Genomic DNA, 25152 nt, shown 5'->3' on the forward strand with positions numbered 1-25152 from the left:
TCTACTACCAAAATCCTTCATCAGGGTTTTGCTTGCTTTAAGCCTCACTGGGATAAAAAAATTTATATATGGAAGTAAAAACGAAATGAATTCAGGTCTTAGTAGTAAGAAGATATCATGGTACAAATGGCCTATTCTAGCATTTTTGATCACCAAAGCACTTTAAGAGATCCACACGCGATCCATGTTCGACGTATGTATAGAATTCCCTCCACTAGGAATAAATGACTAAGTATTGTAATTAAGTAGATAGATAAATGAATGACACTCGGTGTTTTAATTCATAGAGTTAGAGGCTCTCGGATAGCTGGGACGTCACGAAGCAACAGCTTTCTCTCACCCCAGCCCCCTCGCGTTTTCCGCATCAGTTTCACAGTTTGTTCACACTTCTTGTCTTGGAGCCTGGAACAAGCTATATTAGAGGAAAAAGATGTTCTTATCAAAGAGAATGATGTCTGCGCAATTATACTAATAATTATCTAATTCATTGCTCCTTCGAGTAGCCACGAAATATTCCTAAGGGTCGGTGTCGACCTACTTGTCTCCGACTTATTTAAATGCACTAGTTTCCGTTTATTCACAGTTGACTGCTTCGTGTAAGCTTACTTTTATATGATTTTTAACCTGGATCAAATACATTTCAACAAGCAATCTAGAATTCTTGAGCTTATTATTTAGAAGGAAGAAAATTAAAGTAAGGGGCAAAAAGACCTAGTTGTTTAGCGGTGCCGACGTAAAAGAGACGTCATTATCAAATCGCGTCATTAAAAGCAAATCGATTCGAGGAAAATTAGAATGCCAGTCTAGAGGAAGGAGTACTCTATTCAAGCTCGGTAAGAAAATCTTAATACTAGCTGCTAGTATATCGTGCAGGGTGTTTTCTTATATAACTAGTTCTGCTCTTCGCCTATAGAATAAATTAATGCATTACTACTACCACTTATTAGCAAGATAAAGTAGCGATAGAGTACTTTTTGAAGTCAACTCAATCGAGCGAGTCTTTTGACATCAGAAAAAACACCGTGAGTCTCTTCAGTTTTTGCTTTCTTAGCCTTTAACTCCTTTTCCTTATTATGTAGTAGACGAAAACTTTTGATTTCTTGATTCTGAATCTGTTTCCAAAAATTACAGCAAAATTTCATTGGCCCGGTCAAAATTTAACCCTTAAATATTTGTCAACTTATCTTATTATGTAGTAGACGAAAACTTTTGATTTCTTGATTCTGAATCTGTTTCCAAAACTAAGAACAAAATTTCATTGGCCCGGTCAAAATTTAACCCTTAAATATTTGTCAACTTATCTTGAGATGGTTTACCAACAACACACATTACCAGAGGCATCTTTAAATTTTAATTGTTAAAAGAGAAAATGGTTAAGAAAGTTAACATTAGATTTCAAAAGGACTGCTAATGTTCCAGTCAAAAATTAAGCGGTATCCATCGAACCTGCAGTTAGTCTCCTCTTCATTACACAAGAAGCAAAAAAAGCTAGCTGGCCATATTTTTGTCAGCATTTGAAGCCTATTTTATTCTCACTTTGAAAGCATAAAGATTGTTTTTAATATTTTATTTCCCTTTAAAAAACAAGTAAATAAACAAAGACAAAACGAATAGAAATAGGGAAAAGTGGATATGACGCAACAAAGACTATCTAGATCATTCTAAACTTCGATCGCGCGTGCTCAGGTTGTGTTTCATGCAAAGGTGTGTGGGAAAGAAAAAAGAAAAAAACGACAAAAATAAAATAATGAGATTATAAAAAAGATGAATCTCCTCCAATAAATCAAGGGAGGTTTATCCTTTTTTCAATAAATTTAATCCCCTTTCTGAAGAATTTAATGGTTATGCTTTAAATAAAAAAGAAAAATATCCCAAGGGAAGAATGAAAAACGCTCACTGCCGAATGTTGTGTTTATATTTTCGAAATCTAAGTAATTATAAAAATAATATATATCAATAATGATAATCATATAATAATAGTAATAATAATGATTATTATTATTATTATTATTATTATTATTATTATTATTATAATGATGATGATGATAATTGCGGGCGACAAGAGAAGCCCGCAATCCTAATCTCCAGGTTGTTATTACGCATGCCTCGCATGCATGTAGCCAGCATTCGTTTGGAACTCCTCTAAGAATCAATGGAACTGCACAAAACGCAATTTGATCACGTGCGTTGCGACCTTATGGCCGCGTAATCTGATCACACGTGTTTTGACCATCTGTCAAGTGAAACTTACGTGAAAGCACAGCGTTGAGCCAAAGCGTTTGACTGCGTTTGGATCTCCGATCGTTCTCGCCCGCACTCCGACCGTAACCTTTGGTTATTACTAGTTATAATGAAAAAATTTTCGTTTCCTTTGCGTACAGCTTCCGCGAGTTGTGAAAATGGAAGCAGATCAAGAAGGAGTGGACGACATGGTTGAGCTGGCGGAAATTTCAGAAAAAGCCATTGCTGCCAACTTGTATGTTCGACTCAAGAAAGAAACAATTTATGTAAGTGCCGTGACCTTATTTAACGCCTAGCAAGTCGTGATTCAACGTCAATGACTGTGATTAAACCATTATCCAGTCATTATCAGGAGCTGTTTACATAATGGAAGAAAGATCCTAGCACCAGGAATATCCTAGAAGGCGGATCATCCTAGCGTCACATGTTTTCTGTATTCAATATACATGCAAAAAGTTGTACTTGTCCCTAGCGCTAAGATCTTTCTAGCTGAGAGGTAGAAAGATCCAAGTACAAGGAAGATCTTTGCACCATGTAAACTGCTTTCGCTAGGAAGATCCTAGCACTAAGGACAAACCACATTCACATGGAGGGCAGATCGTTAAGTGAGTAATCATTAATCTTTAATTCTCTCTCACTGTTAACCACTCGGAACAAAAGTTCTACATGTAAACCCAACACAAAGTTGTTTCGCCTAGGGCTGCGATCTTCCCCCTCTATGTAAACAGCCCTATTAATACGGACAGTCAATTGGATGTGCTCTTTTGACAGACTTACATAGGCCGCGTGTTAATAGCAGTGAATCCTTTTAAAGTACTTCATATCTATGGCCCGGATGCGGTAGATTTCTACCGTGGTGGTGGGGAGACAGATCAAGGAGACGAGATAGATGTCCCAGATCATGATGACCGTGCTACCCGCTGTGCAACAGCACAGTTGCCTCAAGATATACTGGAGAACAGAAGAAGAAGCCTTCATGTTTCTAGTGATACCATGGGTCAAAGCGGACAGACCATGTTCAAGAATTGCAAGGTGAATACGTTAAAATCCACTCTCTGTCAGCCATGGGTCTTTTTCATATATAGTTTGCACAATATTAGACAATATAGATTTAGCATATTTCGTACGTTTCATGTGGTGAATATTACGCGCTGTGATTGGTCATTGCCCATGATCTATTAGAGTACACACGAAAAGGACGTCACAGTAAACTTATTTTTTTTCTTTTGTCCAACATGATGGGCGGCTTTGAATAAAAGTGTTGCAATATAATTTAAGTTTAAGTTTAATGCCTGTTTGCCATCCGTGCAAAATTAAGATCAAAAAAGGTAAAATATGGTGGGAAAGCAGCAGGGGAAAATTGAATTCTTATTCAAGGGCTGCTCTCCTTTCGAATTAATTGAGTAAAAGCCTCGACAAAAGTTTAAGGGAGCTGTTTACAAGCAACTGAAACCGAGAAACTGAGACAGAAAGAGTTCTCAGCGACTTGGACATTGTGAAAGTGACCAATTATTCTTTTATGTTTCTAAAAAACTGATTGATATGTAGGGTCCAAAGCCTCCTCACCTGTACGCGCTAACTAACACTATGTACCATAATATGATGATGGAACATGAAAACCAATGCGTTATCATCAGGTTAGTACCAAATAGATTAATTATGGTCTAAGTAGTATTCAATTACAAGAGAGAAACTCGAACGACGCATAGCAGGTGTTGGATCACAGACCTGATTTAAAAAGGAACCCAAAAAGCGATTGGAAACGAGTAGCTTGCAATTTAAAAATTCAATTTAAATTAAATTTTTGGACCATTTAGGGTCTGTTTACATGGAGGTGGGGGACCCCAGGTCGGGTGAGGTAACCAGCTTAGGTGGGGAAACCCGTCTGTCTATATAATCTCTCATATGGTCACCCACCTATCATTTAAACGCGATCAAATTAATATGGGGAATTGTGTGGACAGGCGGGTTAACCCATCTAAGCGGGTTACCTCACCTACCTGGGGTCCCCCACCTCCATGTAAAAAGGCCCTTAGTTCAAAGATGTCATGACAGCTTCTCTTTTAACGCAGGGTATTTTAAAAGACCTGCACTGGACGTACTTCTCAACTTGATTAATTGGAGAATTTTTATCTTACAATGATATCCCACTTTCAATCTATTTTTATTTGTTTATTGTTTCGTTTCGTTTTGTTTTGTTGTTGTACAGTTGTTGTTTTTTCTATCGTCTTTAGCGGGGAGAGTGGGGCCGGTAAGACGGTTTCTGCCAAGCATATTATGAACTTTATAGCTAAAGCATCAGGAAAGGGGTCGGAAAAAGTCGAGGTAAGAGAAATTAGTTGAATACTGTGGTAAATACCACAAAAAACAGTTTATGTCAATTCTTAGACAACGTTATGCAATTCAGTTAAATTGTATGGGATCAGGAATATTCTTTTAGCCCTTCTGTATTCTCTCCTTCGTCAATTTTTTTTGGAAACTTCGCAGAATGGGATTTTTAGAGCCAAGTTCCGTTAAACTAATAGGAACTACTGACAAACTCTCTAGACAGAAAGTTGTTTACTCTTTTTTTTATAGTTTAACTAATGTTTCTAAAGTCCACCCTTTACTATACACGCTTGCTGCTTGTTAAATCATGTTGTTTAATGTTATTCCAGCATATCAAGGATATCATTATTCAGTCTAATCCATTATTGGAAGCCTTTGGTAACGCCAAGACTATGAGAAACAACAATTCCAGCAGATTTGTAAGTAACGATCGACTGCTTTTCCCTCTAGAGCTGATTTTAATCAGTTGTTGAAACCAACAAAGTCGTTTTCTTTAGTTTTACCTTGCAACGAATGTTTTAAGTACGCTACTTTGGGGACGGTATAGCACATGCCAATTTGGCGCTCACCATGTGTTAATCAGTGCGTACGGCTTGTTTCCAATTTTGGCAGGGGTTCTAAAAAGCCACCTCGAGGGGCGAGCACGCCTTGCGACAAGACACACACATCGGCAATGTGTCTTCGATAACTTCCAGAACACATTATAGGTTACCTGTTGATTGAAACAAAAGACTGAAACAAGCTGTATCGGACAAAAGCAAGGAACCATTTCTACAAAAATCAAAAATTTGTCAAATTGAGGTTTAATGTTCAATAAATTGGAATCTACTGGGAATCCTAATGTAAACATAAATGGGATCACTATGCGTTTCTGGGTAACTGATCACCCACCCATCCCCTAAATCAACATTTTGCCCTAAGTGAGAACTAAGTGTTAATGTTGGTTTAGGGGAGGGGTGGGTAGTCAGTTACCCAGATACGTAAAATGAGCCCGAAAATGTGCAAGTTATCTGTATTATCTACTTACTTGCCTTTAATCTCTTTTACCGAAAGGGAAAATTTATGGAGATTCAGTTTAACTTTTCTGGCCACCCCGATGGAGGGAAAATTTCTAATTTTCTCCTTGAAAAGGTAAGCTAGACAAACTAAAGACAGTTTTACGTGAGAAGGTTAATATTCATCGATGTAATTCCTCCTTGGGCGTAGAATGTTCTTGGGAGGTAAATTTACAGTCCTACTCTTTCAAATCGACGTCAAATGTGCTCATTCACTTCCCAGTTTTACTTATATGATTATTTATTAATCAGATCGTAAATGACAAAAACTTCATTAACTGGTCTTTGATTTTTACGTTTTTTCTAGTCTCGTGTGGTGCACCTGAATAAGAATGAACGTAATTACCACGTGTTTTATCAGCTGCTTTCTGGCTGCCCCAAAGAACAACACAGTAAGTAAACATACTATCAATGTACCATACCTTCAATGTCTTTTACCCATTACTTTATACATTTTGGACTGCTTTAGTTTAAAGTAGAAGAAAATAAACTCGGAGGATAAATTCAAATTTTCAAGATCAATCGGGACAATTTCCATGTAAAAGAAAAAACTCTTATGGTGAGCTTTGTCGTCTAATTTTTTTTCATATATTTTATAAGTTCTCCCTTGAGGGCATTAGCCCGACAGGATAAGGTCAGTCGGTAGAGCGCTGTAGAGCAAGAGTTCGTGGGTTCTGTTCCTCAGGCCGGACCAGTATTCAGGGTCTTAAAAAAACTGAGAAATGAAGTGCCACATTTGCCTTCGCGTGCACAAGGATACATAAAAATCGCGTCCCTTAATTATATATTTAGTGCTTAATACATTGGCATTCAAATAAAGTGCATTTTTTTCTTATTTTTCTTTGATGTCAGACGATTTTGGGTTTGAATTTGCCAGACCTGAATTTTATTTCTATCTAAATCAAACTGGTGTCTACACAGTGGATGGCACAAACGATGCTGAGGACTACAATTGTTTAAGGGTAAAAATTATTGTTATTCGCATATTTAAAATATTACTTTGATATAAAACGCTTTTGCAAATAAATCAATACAATACGATTTCGTTGAGGCAAATACACTGTTTACATTCGAAACCACTCAACTGGGTTAGTCCACCGGGACAGGTCTTTTATCCTTCCCGGAAAGAGACGAGAGGATGAGTGTAGGTTCATTTTCTCGAGCAGCGGAAGATATCGAGCCTACTTTTAACCTTCCTTGCGAAATAAATATGGTGCTTAATGGATGTAAGTTGCAACATATCTAGTACCACCCTGTCCGCACCCCTTTCAGTTACCCTCTCCGTCGTTCTGTAAGCTTGCCAACTCACCGGGTGTCTTGAGATAAATAACATAAACACGAGGTTGACACGTACCTTAAAAATACCTACTATTAATAGTAGTATAGTAGGGACCGAATTAACCTTTTTTTGCGCTCGAACTTTGCGCGCTTTTATTTTGAAAACATACTAGATTCTACATTAACCAATCAGGGTTTAGAAGATACTGGGCAAGCCCAAGCGGCTCATTTGATGAGATACCACAGCAATTAAATAACGAGTTAAAGATAAAAGGCTATAACCTCATCCATCTAAAACCTGTTAAACCGGTTAAACCACCTAAAAATAGCACATGACCTTATCTTAATGAGATTCCAGCCCATAATAATGAGATTCCAGCGTGTGACGTCATCGGTGTAAATGTATTCCTCTGCATGTCAATGCGATTATTCCACCAAAAAGGTGAATTCGGCCCCTTTTATACTACTTACTATCTACTTACAGCAAGCGATGAGCGTGGTTGGGTTTAACTCCACCACCCAGACAACGATACTAAAGTTGGTTTCTGCCATTCTACATCTTGGTAACATAAATTTTAAAGAGGAGAACAACGTGGCTGTACCTGTCACCGACAACAGTAAGTACAAATCGTTACCTAAAAGTTACAGAAGTCTTAGCTTGATGTCTAGCCTCAGAAAAAAGCAAACATTTTGCGTGACCATCAAAAATTTCCCCGCGAAATGTCGTCTAAGAAACGCGCGAAATAATTCCACACAAATGACATATCACTATCTAAGTCTGGGTAGTGCCTTAGATAGTTGAAGCAAATTTCTCTCGCGACACAAATAATCAGAAGTACAGGGTAGTGACAAGTCAAAAGTATGGTCATCAGTTTCCCAGGCGTCATTTCGAGGCGAAAACCACTGGTGGCGTCGCGGAATGTCCGGCTGTTTTCCCAGGCTACTTGATGTCACCAATTAACAATACTGTACACTTTCAGTGCTAACTGTTCCAGCGAGGCTTCTTAGTGTGGATAAAGACCTTCTCAAGGAGAAATTAATCAGGTAATCATTGCTCAAGCTCTTCGTTTTACTAAGCGAGTTACTCAAGAAAGGCCATTTGTTGGCACAATCGAGAATTCAAGTACACAAATGCTTATAACTGGAATGGGTACTTAGCAAAGACATGCTCCTGCAAAATTTCAGACTACCTTTTAATGGATCCCTTATATGTATTTATGATAACGATCAAATGAGAGATACAGTGATTTTCTTTTTTTAAGCTCGATAATGGAAGCTCGCTGGGGAGGCAAAGTAGAAGTAACAAAGAAAACTAACAACGCTGACCAGGTTCGTAGATTTACTGGGGGCGCTTTCCATTCAGCCCAAAATTTTGGAAATTTTTGTTAGAAGTCAAATGGAACGGACCATTTCAGTTCGGTCAGACAGGAATATTTGACCAGCGACAAAATTGTTGCCCCAAGTAACGCTCTTTTGTATCCTACTTACAAGAACAATAACCAAACGTGCGGTGGCTTGGGTCGGGTCTGGTCGTTGCATTGGGCACGTGAAAAGTCCCAAATTTCCGACCAGAATTTTTGTTCAATGGACAGCACCCTAGAACTTTTCATAAAAACGGACTATCTTTCTGTTTGATTATCAATCATGGAGTAACAAAATGTAAAGAAAAATAGGATGATATGTAAAACGACAGGCGTACAAACGGCAACAGCATTGTCGAGACAGCCGTCAGATGGGCTATATTTCGAGAAGTAACCAATCCTGATCCTTCTCCTCCCTTTCCGCCTCCGATCCAACAAAAGTCACCGATTTTAGCTTATTTTTCTACCATTAATTTTTTGTTCCCCAGCCGTAACAGCAACGTTACAAAATTAATCCATATCTCATCTAATACACGGCTTTATTTCTTTTTTAAAAGGCTCTTCAGGCCCGTGATGCGTTGGCAAAGGCTCTATACTCACAGGTGTTTGATTATCTTGTACAGGTAGGGTATGACTGCAATCACTGTAACAGTTTTTCTTCTTCAACCGTTTAAGAAATTCACTTAGTCAAACTTCCCCTTTTTCTTTGCTTAATTTATTGAGTAATAGATACAAATACTTCGGAATCATAAGTGATATTTTCCTAATATTTTCCTCTTGCTTTGTCTTTTCCTCATCTTGATTTCTGCTTATTTCAGTGAGACAGTAAATTATCCTTGTCAACAACGCAAATGTTTATTCTACAGGGCATCAATGAGGCTATGCAGAAAGATAAAGAAGAAATGTCTATAGGAGTTCTTGATATCTATGGCTTTGAGATTTTTGAGGTGAGCTAAGATGGAAAACTTATTTTAATTTCTTAATAACAACATACGATATACATTGTAAAACGTTAAGTGAACAGTCTTGATTAGAACAAAAACTAAAAAAACCTTAAGTGTTACCTCCTTTGGCCTCCTCCACCCCTGATAAATGGACGCAAGGCGCAGATAAAATTTCGTGTACCACTTGGTATCACATGTGGTTTAGTCTTTTCCAGTGGTTATTAGCGCACCCAGCAATATGTCAGGTAGGTCACAGGTTCGTTCCTGAGCTTAAAATTTGTTGTCACATCGATAAATTTTGAACATCCTACCCACCTATCGGCATTCTAGTTCCAAAACAATAATTACGTCCATTTCTTGAGCTAAGTGTACTGTGTTAAGCTGCTATAAGTCTTCTCTAGCTCAGTAGTAAAGCATCTTAAATAGAGAGGAGGCCTTTAGCAAGATGACGTCATTTTACTTCTTCCACCAGAATCCTTCAGAATTCTGAGAAGACTAAAATTCGTGTTAGAGTGTCTGACGCATGCGCGCTAACACTTTTAATTCACGTTCTCTTTGTTTCAGCATAATCAGTTTGAACAATTTGCCATTAACTTTGTCAATGAAAAGTTGCAGCAAATTTTTATTGAACTCACATTGAAAATGGAACAGGTGCGTTAACAATAAAGAACTCTTTATGGGTTTTAAGTCTAGAAAGGAGGATTATAGACTACAATACTGAAAAGGAGTTTATCAAATTCGATTAAATCAAGCTAATTAGTAACAAAAAAGTATTAAACCAGCAAAACAAATTTTGATTATCGTGAAGAAGAGTCTGTGTCTGGTAAATTAACCAGTGAAATCGAGAAACAATAAAACAGCAGATATGACAGGACATATCAGTTTGTTACGGCAAGATCATTGTGTGTTATACTTTTGTAGTTTCCTCTAGTTGAAGATTAGTGCAATCACCGAATCAGGGGCACCCAACGAGAATATAGTTCAAAACCAATTAAACATAGCATTGTTGAACGTATTTTAGTACTTTAAACGGTAGATATAGGCATATTTTTATCCTCTAAAAGTTTTTCATCTGTTTGGATTTCCTAGCTGAAAGTCTAGTGATCCGAAAATTATAGGGATCAAAACTTATCTTTTCGGAAATTTCAGCCAGAAAAAGGGCTCCCGAAAATTCTAGGTGACCTTTTTAGGGTAAAACCCGTTAAAAATGGGAAATTATACCATTTTTAGATGTTCGAAAATCCTAGGAGAGGCAGGCAAGCCAGAAATTTTACAACAAGTGTTCCGAAAATTCTAGATCTCAAATAGTCTTCCGAACAAATATTTTCCGAAAATTGACGTTGCGTGTCCCTGCCGAATCACGTAATATAAAACATTGAAAGAACACCTAACAATGCCCACACCACAAACATTGCCTAATTAAAAATGTTCAATGGCTAATCAATAATGATTTCAGCAACACCAAGAAACACGCCCCTTTTTTAAAGTGACCCACTTCCATTGAAATATCTCGTAGGAAGAGTATGTACAGGAAGGAATCACGTGGCAAGAAGTCAAATATTTTAACAACAAGACGGTTTGCGAGCTTATTGAGAGTAAGGTATCAGTATTTTTTCAGCATAACAGATTCAAACTTGGGTTTCTCATTGGGACCAAGGTCTCCTCTCCGACGATGAAGAGGAAGTTTAAGACAAACCATTTGAAATAACAATAATAATAGTAATAATAATAATAATTATTATGATGATGATGATGATAATAGCAACAAAAATTCTTTCTAACGTAGCTTATTTATGTTCTTTATGAAACATTCCTTGGTCCTCTATATGTTTATAACTTGGACACAAAGAAAGTTTCTATTTACGCCCTACGATGAGTTAAACGAACAATTTTTGATTATAATGATTGACGGAACTGTTAACGTGACATAAAGAGTTTCGTTTTTTTTAACCTTATCTTATCAAGTGATTGAGTTAAACGTTTTGTGACGTGCTTTAAACTGTAATCACTCGGTCTTCCGAGACGTTTTGGCACTAGATTCACAGTATAAAGCACATGACAAAACGCCTTACTCTTTCACTTGATAAAATATAGTTTTAGGTTTTAGGTAAGATTATTAATTTAAAAGTAATGAAATAGATTAGTGCCAGTGATTAAGAAAGTGGTCCCAATTAGCTAACTGTTAAGCTAAATACATTGACACTGAAATGAAGTTATTATTATTATTATTATTATTATTATTATTATTATTATTATTATTATGTAAAATTTAGCACAGAGATTTTCCTTGGGGAGAAATACCCAGTCAAGTCTCATCCCGAGACCTTAGACTTCCAGCACCTTTCTGAGGATATGTGCCGATCCGAGGAGTGCCGACTTTTGCATCGTTCTTGTACCTAGTGGCTCCAAGTGGCCTGCCAGCTTCTTTGACACTGAACCCAATGCACCTACAACCACTGGCACCACTTTTGTCCTTGATTTCCAGATCCTTTGAATCTCTCTTGCCAGGTCTTGGTACTTTTCACACTTTTCAGTTTCTTTCTGCAGAATATTACTATCTCCGGGAACAGCTATGTCCACAGTGATTGTTTCCTTTGCCTTCTTTTTCTGAATTACAATGTCTGGCCTCCTGTGATGGATTTCACGGTCTGTTTGGATGGTAAAGTCCCACAACAGTTTAACCTCCTCATTCTCTTCTACGCTTTTGGGGGAATGCTCATACCATTTGTCACTGCACTCAACTCCATATTCCTTGCACACCTCCCAATGAATGACCCGCCCAACAACACCATGCCTCTTTTTATATTCTGTCTGCGCAAGCTTGGGGCAACTACACAAAATATGTTGCACAGTTTCATCGTGGCTACCACACATTCTGCATTTGGATGATACATTTTGGTTTTCGATTCTGGCTTTTACGGCGTTTGTTCTTACTGCCTGATCTTGCGCAGCAAAAATAAGCCCTTCTGTCTCCTTCTTCAGTTCACCAGTTCTTATCCACTCCCAAGACACACCAGATAGGTCATCTGTCTCTCTCTTGAACTGCCCATGCAGCTGCTTTCCACACCAGTCCTCAGTTCTTTTCCTTTCCATCTTTTCCTTATATTCCTTTGGCGTTTCAATTTCATTGACATTCTTCCTCTTCCATGCAGCTTTCAACAACCGTTCCTGGCTCTGGCAAACGTAGACATTGATATTTCTTTCTTCAATATTAATGGCATCCTCAACACTAATTAGTCCACGCCCTCCTTCTCTTCTTGGTAGGTACAAGCGGCTTACATTGGACCTGGGATGAAGAGCGTCATGGATGGTTAATAGTTTCCTGGTCTTACGATCCAATTCAGCAAGCTCACTCTTTGTCCAATTTATTATTATTATTATTATTATTATTATTATTATTATTATTATTATTATTATTATTATTATTATCATTATTTTTATTATTCTTACGGAATCGAACGTTTTTGTATGCTAACACGTTTCTATGCTGGGAATATGAAACCTCGTTCACTCTAAATAGCAGTGGGTTACATATTTATTTTGATATTTTTTCATCTCTTTGTTAGCGTCCCCCTGGTATTATGTGCACTCTTGATGATGTCTGCAGCACCATGCACGCAGTGTCTGAAGGCTCAGAAAAAACTCTGATGGAGGTATATAATAAATTTTAACAGATTAACTTCCTTGTGAAAAAATCATTTTAGGCTGTTATATATAATATGCGAGTGTTTGAATAGCTCTGTCACCTCTCTGCAGAACAAACCATTTCTATGGAGTGTTCCATCTTTGTCAGTTCCTCAAAGGATGATAGAAGAGTCGTTTTTGAACGCTTAATATATTCTTGATAAAAAAAAACAGTCATGCTTACTGTTTAAAATGCATACATCGAGTCTGTAACCGTACAAAAAACAACAGAAATAGCAAACAAACCTGCAACTGCCGTCTAATACTCTGCACTCAATTGGATCAGTGAATACTATAAGATCGTTTGAATCTTCAAATGAGGTATTCATGCATCCACGCCATACTTTTTCTCCTGTTTATGGCTGTCTCATTTCATTGTGGATATTTTCTGATTGTGTTGATTCTTTTTACTTTATCAGAAACTCCGAGCGGTTGTGGCTTCCAATAAAGATTTCTCTCGCTACTTTAGGGCTCAGTCGAACTACTTTACTATTACACACTACGCGGGAAATGTAAGTGACGCGTAACTCGTGAATTTCTCATACTAGGAAGCAAATAGTCTGCTACACAGCCTTTTTAGAGTGGTCACACAACGCTCCTCGCCTTCGTGGGGAGGAGCGTTGCGTGACGACACTAAAAACGGCTGTGTAGCAGACTAGGAAGCAAACGAATAAACCAAAAAAGACTCAACATAATTATTAAACATACACTGCTTCAAACAATTCCTTACAAACTTCTTCATGTATGATTATTTAATTTGCAAAGTTCGCTTCATGCTAGTTTGTTAATCTTTCTTTAGGTCGATTACGAGGCAAAAGGCTTCTGCGAGAAGAACAAAGACGTGCTATCAAATGATATGATTGCTTTGATGCAGTCTAGTGAAGAGTAAGGCCTTTTGCTTTAATTCACTGAATGTTTCTCAAAGCTTACTTATTTATCTAGTATGGAAACACGTAATGTTGATCTTACGTACCTCGTTTTAAGTACGTACCAGTGCAGTGTCCATTTTTCTCACCATGAACTTTTAAACCTCATTCTTCCATGGACGACTACATGCTGCATTTTAATCTTTTTTGATCAAGTCAATTAGCGACGGTATAACGCAGATTACATGTAAAAACACGACAAGTTTATCTCTAAAACAGTGTCCATTTTTCTCACCATGAACTTTTAAACCTCATTCTCCCATGGACGACTACATGCTGCAGTTTAATCTTTTTTGATCAAGTCAATTAGCGACGGTATAACGCAGATTACATGTAAAACACGACAAGTTTATCTCTAAAAAATTCTTCTTCTTCGCCCAAGGTCACGTGTCCTATTACTCCATGCTGAAGTCCCTTGATGTGACGCTTACATCTTCACATATCAGTTCAAAAATTAATCCTAGTACTCTAAATACACGGAACCGTTTCTTTGCTGTCTGTTTGTTTTTAATTCCAGCGCTTTCGTTCGTGGTCTTTTTCCTGCTGCTCCGAGCAATGAGAGTACAGGGCGCCGTGCCAAGTCCAATACCGCTGGAGCCAAAATTAAGGTATTTCATGTTAGTTCCTTATCAATAGTTCAAGACTTAAGTCTCTAATACATTAGTACTTAGTACTTAAGAAGTAGAAGTATAGTGTCTTCTTTCTCACCAATAGATCTTTTTCACATGACGTCACATCCGTCATGTTTGTGTCCTGACACAACGAAACGGCGGCCATGTTCGTGTCCCAAACTAATCCTGTGGGAGTGGAACTCCTTTCTTATGCAAAGGCATTTCTTCTATCCCAATGAATTTGCATCATTACTGACTACGTGATTGGCCTTTCTCATGACGTTTATCGTCCGCCGTACCAGTTGTTGTCCCAAAACAATAAGTCGACGGCCATGTTGATGTTCCAAGCCAGTCCTGTGAGAGAAATCTTTTTCTTATGTTTAACTCCTTCTTTTATCCCAATAATTTGCACAGTTTAATTTCTACACACGTGAGTGAAGACGCTCCATACTTTCCATAGTTTCCAAGTTCTCTTACAGTTTTTTTGCTAACATTGTTGAGCCAGGCCTTGAACTACTTATTGAGCACATTATTTGTTAATCTATGTCAACACCTATTTGTGTCATTTAGTCCCAAGCCGCCGCCCTGATTGACAAGATAATGACCTGCACTCCTCATTATGTCCGTTGCATCAAACCAAGTGAATCCAAGCAGCCACTAGACTGGGACGACCAGAGGTAAATATGGAGTGGAGATGTGTAACGTCACGTTACCATGGTAGCAAAATTTCTGGATCTCCACAATCTTTCTTGAAAGAGAAGGGCATTTGCCTAGGCGAAAGATGGAAGAATAGTATGGAATACCGTTTTTTTCTTGAGTGCAGTCAAGCACAGGAAAGTCATACCTTTCAAAGCATCCGTTTTTCCGCCATATTTGCAGCTCCACGGTTTGTTGAGATCCAGAAATTTTGCTACTATGGCAACGTGACGTAACGACTTCTCCTCTCTACTGTTAGAGAGCTTACGCAAAAGAATTTTTGAGCGACTCACGTCAACCGGAAGTGTATTCGTTTTCATTTTAAATTACCTTGATGCTACCAATTTTTTATTTCTAAGTGTCTTCACTATTATAGAGACGATTTGTCCAAAAATTGAGGAAAACCACCGTCCAAAAATGAAAAAAACAAAAAAAAAAAGACTACTAACGGTTGACGTGCGTCGCTCAAAAACGTCTTTGCTTAAACTCCATTTTAGTTGAACAAAAAATTCAGGGAACATAATGTCCTCAAGAATTGTCTCCCCTCAACTTCTTTAACCTTAATGCTGACTGAGAATCAGGAAAATAGATGATAGAAATAATTTAACACCTTGGAATAATCACAAAAATAATCCATTTGCCGGTGGAAAAATAAGGAGTAAAAAAAATATTTTATAAAGGTTTTTGCCGTGAAGAAGTATCCACGTTGCATTCTGTAAATATAATTGAGTGCATAGCTACTAAGGTTTTGCTGTTATGTTTTGAGCAGATTTTCACTAGTCTTTTTTATGTGGTTACTTTAAATTCAATAAGATTAGATTGCTTTCACATGACGTCACTTTCTCCATGTTGTTGTCCCAAAACAATTAAAAGGCGGCCATGTTGGTTATTCAAGCCAATCCGTTGGGAATTAAATTCTTTTCTTATGTAAAAACTTTCCTTTAATTCCAAGAGATTTGCATTGCTGCTGGCCACGTGAGTGAGTGTCGTGATACAACTCACTTCGACTCTGAAGATGACTACCGCACAGGTTGTCGAAACGTCCGAAACTGTCAACAACAACGGTCCCCTTCAGGACTACGTTCACCCGGACGATCATACTGAACATACTTTGAAGGCTCTATTTATTATGTTTTTTCTAACTTCTTGCAGAGTGTTGCATCAAATTAATTACCTGGGTTTGAAGGAGAACATCCGTGTTAGACGAGCTGGGTTTGCATTTCGTCGCCAGTTCCAGCAAATCATTTATAGGTTAGTAGTACTTTGTCAAATACCGCCCCCCTACTCCGCGAGAAAACTGTTAACTCCACCCTGGCGTCAAAACGGTAGCACAGAGAATATTCTATTCTCCCTCGAGTGAAATTGCGTATTTACATGTCAGGTAATTCATACTAGTGTTGCGTCTTAATTACTATTCGGGTAGCTGAGATATTCAAGGCTTATAGCGAGCTTTAAATATTTTTTCTTTCTTTTATGGTATATTTTGCAGGTATGGTATCATCTCTCCTCATGTTCACAAGGGCTGGGATGGTGACCCGGCTGAAGGATGTCGCATTATAATGAATGATGCTGGAATTGATTCTTCAAAATGGCAGGCAGGAAAGACAAAGTTGTTTCTTAAGGAACCAAGCACGGTAATGTAATCATTAATGTTTAGAAAAAACGTGATAGTTTGAATTACCAGTCTCTCCGAGGGACCCACACCGCTATATTACAATTTTATGGCAAAGGAAGGTGCCGAGTAATGTAGATTAATAGAAATTCGTCTAAAAATTCACAGCTTTTATAAGGAAACCAAAGTCTAGTTTAAGCTTGGTCATTATCGCTCTACTGCTTATGGATCGAGGTTCGTGGTTACTTTTTGGCAAATCTTGATTCTCCGACATGTATAGGGAACCTAGTAGGCTTCTGAAAGCTACTCACTATTATTTAAGAGTATCGACAAGTCAGGGACTGGATTTAAGACGCAATTATAGCTAACTTTTGAGATGCCCCCCACCGCCCCCTTCCCCCCCGTTTTTAGAGGATTTATTGCAAGGAAGGTCTAGGTGTGTTTGTTTGTTCTCCGTTTTAAGGCCATATGGAATGCGATATATATAACTGTCAAGCTCAATTAACTTTCTATTGTTTTCTAACTGGCTATTACTGTACTTAAATTTTGACAGCTAAACGAGCTTGAAGACGTCAAAAACAGGATTTTGGAAAAGTATTGCATTACAATTCAGGGAACTTACCGAACGTACAGATTACGGAAAAGATTTCAGAATATACGGAAAGGTCTGTATATGTTTTATTGCTGAGGTTAAGTTGCACACAAGATCACGCTTTTTAAGATAAACACCTGGGGGTGGGGGAGGGAAGGCCGGGAAAGGAGGGCACTCTTGTTTGAAGTTGACAAGAATGCTCTTCGTTTCGCTGAGAGGGATAAAAATCACCCTGGGATGTTCAGAATGGAAAGCCAATGTTTTTACCCTAGGGGCTGTTTGGAGAGAGGAAAGAGCCGTATTGATGAGTGGGGGATGATCCCCTGAGCAACGCAAGCTCAGCAAAGTCTCCCGCGATCCTTTGGTCATGTTTATTGGCCTACCTTTTGCTACAAGATCGTCTCCTCCAAGAGTTCATGTTTTGGCTCAAAATTAATTATCCATCATTCAATTTCATCTTCCTGTTGCTCTTGGGTATAGAAATAACAAAATTGATACGATAGAAGGTAAAAATTAAACCAAAGAGGAAATTTGAGTTACACTGCTAAGACGTATAAATGACAGTTTTGTTTATCGTTTTGTTTATTTTTTTTTCTAACTTTTAAGGTGTAGCTGTGATCCAGAGAGCATATCGACGATATAGAGAGCGAAGTGCTCTTGATAAGCTCATAACAATTAAAAAGCTCCTTCAAGGTGTGTAATGATAATAATAATAATAATGAACTGTATTTAGCTTATAAATAATACTGGAATTGTAATATAGCATATTTTATTTTATTTTAACTTATTTTCTCTCGAAGATATTAGCTCTACAGCTACTCTGTAAATTTCGAGCATAAATAAAGTATATGTGTGTAATAAGTGTGACCCGTGTGACGTACTCTGTCTTCTTAGACTTTCATTAAAGTTGAAGAGGTTAATGATCTATTCGTAGTTATGGACATGAAAACACTGCGATGTTGTATTTTAGCACTTAAAGATACTAGAGATAAGGTCATTGGCCTATCGAATCTTTTGTGCCCAGCTGAATCAGAATGGCGTGATGATTTAAAGGCCAGTGTGTGCAGATTCATAATATATAAATTTAGCTAAGGCCAAAAGCGAAGCTCTCGTGGGACATTTTCTGAAAAATCTTACTCCAGTAGTTCAACATTTGCCATAACCAAGAAGAAAACTAAATTCCTCCTTTCAAAAATGGACCTGAGCCCGCGATCAATTGAAAACCAGGAGCCCATTGTTGAAAACCATTAACTGGTCAACGGAGAACTTAAAAAAAACGTCACCTCAATTAGTTGTACACCTGAGCCCGCTATACAGCCATGTGACACCGGTTAGCGGATACACCTTTTTGGCAGCTGTCAATTGACTATAACATGGATGTCCTGAATATCAAGTTTAACACTGATTGTTTATACCTCGGCCTCAAGGCTGCTAGTAAGTGTGACATCTCACATCCGCCAACATAAGGGGTGGATGTACTTACGTGCGATTTGTCACAACTACAGCTTTCTGGGATGCATATATAACCAAATTTTATTAGCATGGTGCTCCGCTGTTGTTCTCGCGAGAGCTCCGCTATACGTACGCCATCTGTAAATATATAGGAAAAGCACTAACCTATCGAATTGAATGTGTTTTTATTAAATCTTTTAGGTGTCGATGTCCTAGGGGACAGAAAAAGAAGACGAGCTTCGTGGGACATGGGTTTCAAAGGAGATTACATGGACTTCCAGAACAATAAGCCCTTACAGAATGTAATACGTAAGGCTTACGTTTATGTTATTAAAACTATACATGAAATAATTAAATTACGCACAACAAAACTCCAATTCTTTCATTATAGATTTAATGAAAGTGGGGGGGAGCAGTGAAACTTTTGGGAGGGAGAGATTCCATCCTTTGAGCGCAGAGGTCCAAAAAACAAAAATGAATTACGTGGTGAGCTGAGTGAGGTAAGCCCTTCCAGAGAAGAGTGGATAGAATCAAACAGGTATCGGGATAACGTTCATCTACTTATAGCATTCATTAACGATCAAAGTTTGTCGTATCGTCCCCAGTACAAACAATGAACATAATAGGCGATGCCAGTTCAATTACCTAGTTAACCTCCACTACTATCATGAGTTGCTTATAACAGTGCCTTTCTTTTTCACGTAGCGGATAAAAGGGTGGAGTTTGCGGCTGAAGTAAGGAAATACTCTCGCGATGGAAAGGTATTGACACTTGTCGAGTCTTGTCGAGGAAAAAAACAAAATCATTGGTTTAACCTTTTTTTTTTCTGTCATAGGAGCAATTTCGGGTTTTAGTGTTGACGGGGAAGTGGCTGTACGTCATTGGTGAAGTAAGTTGAACTTACCCCAGAGAGTATTTACTAACATCACTGTTACAATCACCATTGCCATTATCGTTATTATCGATAACTTTTGTTTTACTCCTTCTCAGTTGTCATTATTATTATTAATATTATATTTATTTTTTACAAGCAATCAAAGGCGTATAATAAGTTCGTTTTTCGTTTGTCTTTTCACAGCTGAAAAGTACTCATAAATTAGGAGATGTGGCTTACAAGGTTAAGCGAAGGCTGCACATGGCCGATATAAATTCTGTCACAGTGAGGTAAGGAAAAACGCAGTGCTTAACATGATAAATGTAATTCATGAAAGAACAGTGATAATCAGTAAATCAATGAACTAATTAATCATAACAGTGAATTTAGAAAATTTTAATCGATTGCATATATCTTTTGAATTCATCGACAAAATTACAGACGACCTAGGCGCAAGATAAACCTTTCAAAATGCTCCTTCAAGGCCTGCGACGATGAATTAATTTACTTGTATTTTCAATATTTCAGTCCTCACGATGACTCCTTCTTTGTGCTTCATGCGAAGGACTATGACAATCTATTTGATTGTCCAATGTTGCCCGAGGCTCTAAACAGATTAGCTGTAGTATATAAGCTGGAAAACGACTGTGAGCTACATCTGAATGTAGCAGAAAGGTAAGGTCTTCGTTTTCGGAAAGAAAAATTTATGTACGTAATAAGATTTCAACCTTTCCTTGCCTCTGCGCTTCTCCTGAACAGAGAAAAAGACAAAGATTCACTTATTCATGAATTTTTCAAAAACTATCCAACCTTCTGCGGTCATCCACGATATTGTCAAAGACAAGGCGAACAATTTTTTTAAGAAATTTCAGATAAACCACTGAACTGTTATTTGATAAAGTCACTCAAAGTAACTACAAACAAAATCCTTCAAGAAATTTCAGTTTGATTTTTAAGAGGGGAAATCTTGCAGTTTCATAGAGGTTAATTGTAGGAAGTGGAAAGGATAGGGTATCAGTTAAAATTCATTAAAGAGATGAGATTCTAAAGCTAACACAGCTGACCGAAAATCTTATTTCATTCATTGTTTTTAGCGTGGACTGTCATATTAAAGGAGGAGGTGTCCGGCATATTCATTTTTTAGAAAAAGGGACCTCTAGATTAAAAACCTCACCTTCAAAGAAGACATTTACTATTGCAGCATCTATAGGTAAGTTAGAAACAACGTAAACGTGAAATAATCTGGACTGTGCCTGTCGTTATCTGATTAGCCTCCTCTGTCATCTTTTGACAGGGTTTAAAATGTGAACTTGGGAAAAAATTGAAAAGGCTTTGAAAGCACATAGTAATAAACCTATTCGCTTGGAATTAGTGTGGAGGGACAATTTAAGCTCTATAGTTTCTTTTAGGCCTCCTCGCCATCTCTTCCTACATTTTTTTTTTTGGCATCTTTTTGTAATTATCGTAATCGTGTGGCAAATAAATAAAATACCTAAATACCTAAATTTGTCACTCTGTACGACGAAATCTTGTGATTTTACTATCCAGATGAAACCTTTCTGGCAGAGCGGTTGCATGGCATTATAAATTCTTAGGATTTTACAAAAGAAAAAATGTAATTTGGAACTTTTTTATTTAGTGGATCACCCGCCCGAAGAAGATATCCATGTCCCAGGTATAACTGAGGAAAGGCGGGTGAGTATTGAACTATTTGTAGACAAAGTGGCGCGAAAATTAAGCCGCTCCTATAGCGTCCAAGTCCCAGACCCAAGAAGCTTTACTGCCGTAGCCAAAGCCATATTTGGGCCGTCTGGTGGTGGTATTCAATGTAAAGGAGTGTTTGTAGACCTTCCAGAGGGATCTCTAACCTCCTATACCAAGGAGGTCTGTATTCAGCTATGCAAAAACAAGACAGAAGTTGTGCCGCTCAGTGAACACGAAACTGTCATCAGTCGGGTTGTGGAACTCAGCCCTCGTGACAAACCTCTGCAAAATCACGCAGCTCTTTGCTTGCCATTGGATGATGTATCATGGGATGGCTTTGAGAGATTTCTCCGTTGGACTCCAACTCAATCTGGAGAGAAAGCCAACTGGAGAGATGTGCGTGTCTCGGACACAATACAGGGCAAGGATGAAGACCAAACGTTTGTTGAATTGAGACAAAAGAAAGCCAAGGTAAACACCAAAGTGTTTGGTATATTCTGTATTGTCTCAAGTGACCTGAATCAGAACCTTGAACATCCACGGAAAGAATCAAACACCAGCGATGCTATTAAAGCTTACAAGGAAAGCAACAATACAAGTTTACTCCAACGATTTCAAAGTGCACACACTGGCAAAGCTGATGCCCATGGATCAACGGTTCAAAATAACTTAACTTCTTCAAGTTCTCATCACAAGCCTGGATGGTCCTTTTTAAAGCGAATGAGCGTCATGAAAAGCACGTCCAAAACAACAAGCAGCAAGAGTAAGGATAATAACACAAAGCAATCAATTTTTAAAGCAAAATCCCGTTATTATGATGCTGAAAATAATTTTAAACCATCCCAGGCCACCGAGTTACCATCGCCTCCTACTGCCCCAACAACAGAATGTCCATCGTCACTTCCCCCTGTCCAGTCAACAATATGTCCACCACTGCCTTCCGCTGCCCCAGCAACTTCTTCTTCATTGCCCCCTCCCCATGTCCCTACATCAAGCCCTGCGTCTGAAGGACCTCCCCCTCCTCCACCTCCTCCTCCTCCATCCTCACAGCCGCCTGAATCATCAGCTGCTCCTTCTTCTGGTACAGACAACTCTTTTGCCGCCATGCTGCAAGCACGCAAGGCAAACATTCTCGGCTAAAATAAAAAAAAATAAAGATAGAACAGAGAGGCAATATAACATTGTTTCGTGAAATAACGAACGTCCTGGAAACTGTAATCATGATGATCCGTTTTTATCTTTCTAAGAAAGAACAACAACAACTACAACTTCCGCATTTTAGCGAAAAGAACATTTTGTTGTTTCTTTCTTGTAGAGGAAACTAATCAACACTAATTTGAGCACGAATAGACAAATGGTAGTTTGACTAAATTTGAGGATAACTGTTTTTTTTTCTTTCTCCCTGTTAATTATTTCACTGCTGAGTAATTGTGTAATTATAATTATGATAATAAAAATGCTAAACTAGAAACATGTGTAAGCAGTGAACGAGCAGTTCTGTTGGTCTGTTTTTTATTGTGATTAGCTACGCATACGTATACGTTGCGCTCAAAAACTTGAAAGGGATTATTTCTACAAATGTAGAACACATTTTACACATTTTAACATTTTTTTTTTTTTGGGGGGGGGGGAGGGGAAGAGGTCGCCTCCTTTACTAATATCACTGGAAAGGTTCCATCAATTTTGACCTCCACTGTTGAATCATTAAGTTCCCTACCCAAAATCACTTAACTTAATTAAGAGTAATTCAGGGTTCGAGGCTGTTCAGTTTTCTCCGAAGTACTGTTTAATCTACTCTTCTGACTTGTGATCGTGGTTCGAGGGATTGATGTAGTAAGCTGATCCCGATGACTTTTTATTTTATGTTCTCTTGGTATGGCGAGCGTTGCCTAGCCTGCGTTTCTGTCTTTTCCCTATTTTTGTCTGTTTTTGTCTGTTTTCCCTGGTCTCTCCTGTTTTCCTATCTTTCACCTGTTTTCCCCTGTTTTTTGCTATGTTTTCCCATGTTTTTTCCTGCTTTCTCCTGTTTTCTCGGTTTGTAATGTTTTCCTTTATAAAATAACTAAGATCTGATTGGCCGAAAGGGGTGTTTGCATGAGAGTATGCAAACATGATTGTGGCGTCAAAATGTTTTGCTTTTCGCGCGCTGATCACGCAAGCACAAATTTGAAAAAAATTTTGAGTTGAAAGCTCTTCACATTTACTTTATTTACCCACTCCCTCGTCGGCTGAAACTTGGAAAATCTTCGGAAACATGCTGTGTCAATTTTTTGTTTTCGATTAAATTAAGCCGACATGTTAGACGAGAAAAACCCGTATTTTTGGAAAGCATCTTTGTTTCAAAACAAGCACTGATTACGCGTACAAGCTTTGTGTACAAGACTTTGCATGAAACAGGTAAGAATTTCTCTTTTAATCACTGCCCTAAACAAAGAGTTTTGCATTTTTTCTCGGGAAAGTTATTTTATGAAAGCAATAGAAAAGATTTTTCCTGTATTTCCATAGCCTGACATAAACACTCGAGGGGTTGGGAGAATTCTCGACAGTTATGTGTAACTGTCTCGAATTCTCCCAACACTTCTCGTGTTTATATCAGGCCATGCAAACGCGGAAAACGTTTTCTATTGCTTAAGTGTTTTCTCCTGCTTCATCCTGTTTACTTATGTTTCCACTTGTTTTCCTCTGTTTAACACTTAAGAATAAAAATAAGCGAAAAAAGAGTTTAACACAACGTTTCGATGTCGCCATGACATTATTATCAAGTGACAGAGATAAAACTAAAAACTAAGTTAATACATACTGTTTACAGTGACAAAATAAAGAACAAAGGAAACGTTGTGTTAAACTTTTTTTGCTTATTTTTATTCACAAGTGTTTAACAAAATTTTCCTTGTTTGCTCTTGTTTAAAGTTCTTCACTACTTTTCTCTGTTTTCCGCTGTTTTCTACTTGTTTTCTGTTTTCCCCTGTTTTTCCCCTGTTTTGGGGGGCTAACCCCAAAACAGAGGAAAAACACAGTAAAACAGAAAAAGAAAGGAGAATCCAGAGAAACAGGGTAAAACAAAAGAAAACAGAAAAAAAAGCACCGGGAAACAGTAGAAAACAGATCAAAAACAGTGGAGCAAGGGAAAACAGACTGCGAGAAAAACAGGAAAAACATGGGATAACAAGAGAAAACAGATAAGAACAGTGAAAACAGTGGAAAACAAGGGGAAAACACCGGAAACAGGGACAAACACAAGAAAAACAGTGGGCAAAAGGGGAAACAGACAAAAACAGGGCAACAAGGAAAAACAAGGGGGAAAAGAGGAAAACATAAATAGTCAAGAAAATAAAGGTATGGAAATAATTTTTTTATTCGGGACAACTTATGGAGTCTTACATTACATACTGAACGAAATTCAATTGCATAACAGTAGACATATTGTTGGAATATAGCGACGATTGTTCTTAGTTTTCATTGAAAAAAATAGCAAACTTAAATCACAGCAATGAAAGTAAACGCGCTCAATCTCGTGTACATAAATTGGGTGACAAAATCCGGCCATCGTTTTCTATCCAGCAAGATTAATGGAAGTAATAAACCATTGGTAGGCTGCAAGAAAAAAAGAAAAAGAAAAGCTTTCTGGGTAGTGATTCAGTTTGATGGCAACCAGCGGAAGGCCGAAGCGGAAAAAAGATTTCTGAAGAACTGTTCAATCTTATTGCGCGAAAAAGAGGGAATAATACCTCAGTAGAACTCTATATTATTTAATACTGACTCGATACTGACCCAGTTTTTAGCCAGTTTTGATC

The 25152-nt window shown here is 37.9% G+C and overlaps 2 protein-coding genes and 1 long non-coding RNA gene across 3 annotated transcripts; 2 read left to right on the plus strand and 1 right to left on the minus strand.

Annotated features, from left to right (window-relative positions):
* The first annotated feature begins 794 nt into the window (after positions 1-794).
* Positions 795-22533, plus strand: LOC140922593 (unconventional myosin-If-like). The gene is made up of 30 exons (XM_073372566.1): positions 795-833; positions 2382-2507; positions 3013-3273; positions 3790-3878; positions 4476-4566; positions 4899-4988; positions 5623-5700; positions 5932-6016; positions 6477-6586; positions 7387-7519; positions 7883-7946; positions 8165-8231; positions 8821-8886; positions 9130-9210; positions 9772-9858; positions 10724-10807; positions 12774-12860; positions 13311-13403; positions 13691-13776; positions 14335-14425; positions 14999-15105; positions 16277-16375; positions 16614-16758; positions 17290-17401; positions 17935-18021; positions 18299-18387; positions 19859-19944; positions 20183-20329; positions 20749-20864; positions 21294-22533. The coding sequence occupies exons 2-30, from the start codon at positions 2400-2402 to the stop codon at positions 22496-22498; spliced, it is 4044 nt and encodes a 1347-aa protein (XP_073228667.1). The 5' UTR covers positions 795-833; positions 2382-2399; the 3' UTR covers positions 22499-22533.
* On the minus strand, positions 11533-12081 carry LOC140922611 (uncharacterized). The gene has a single exon (XM_073372594.1). It carries the CDS (start codon positions 12079-12081, stop codon positions 11533-11535), a length of 549 nt encoding a protein of 182 aa, XP_073228695.1.
* On the plus strand, positions 18975-19669 carry LOC140923100 (uncharacterized). The gene is made up of 3 exons (XR_012164126.1): positions 18975-19089; positions 19486-19541; positions 19616-19669. It is a non-coding gene; the product is annotated as an uncharacterized lncRNA (long non-coding RNA).
* Positions 22534-25152: the final 2619 nt, after the last annotated feature.

Source organism: Porites lutea, chromosome 13 (genome assembly GCF_958299795.1).
Source record: "Porites lutea chromosome 13, jaPorLute2.1, whole genome shotgun sequence".
NCBI classification, from domain to species: domain Eukaryota; kingdom Metazoa; phylum Cnidaria; class Anthozoa; order Scleractinia; family Poritidae; genus Porites; species Porites lutea.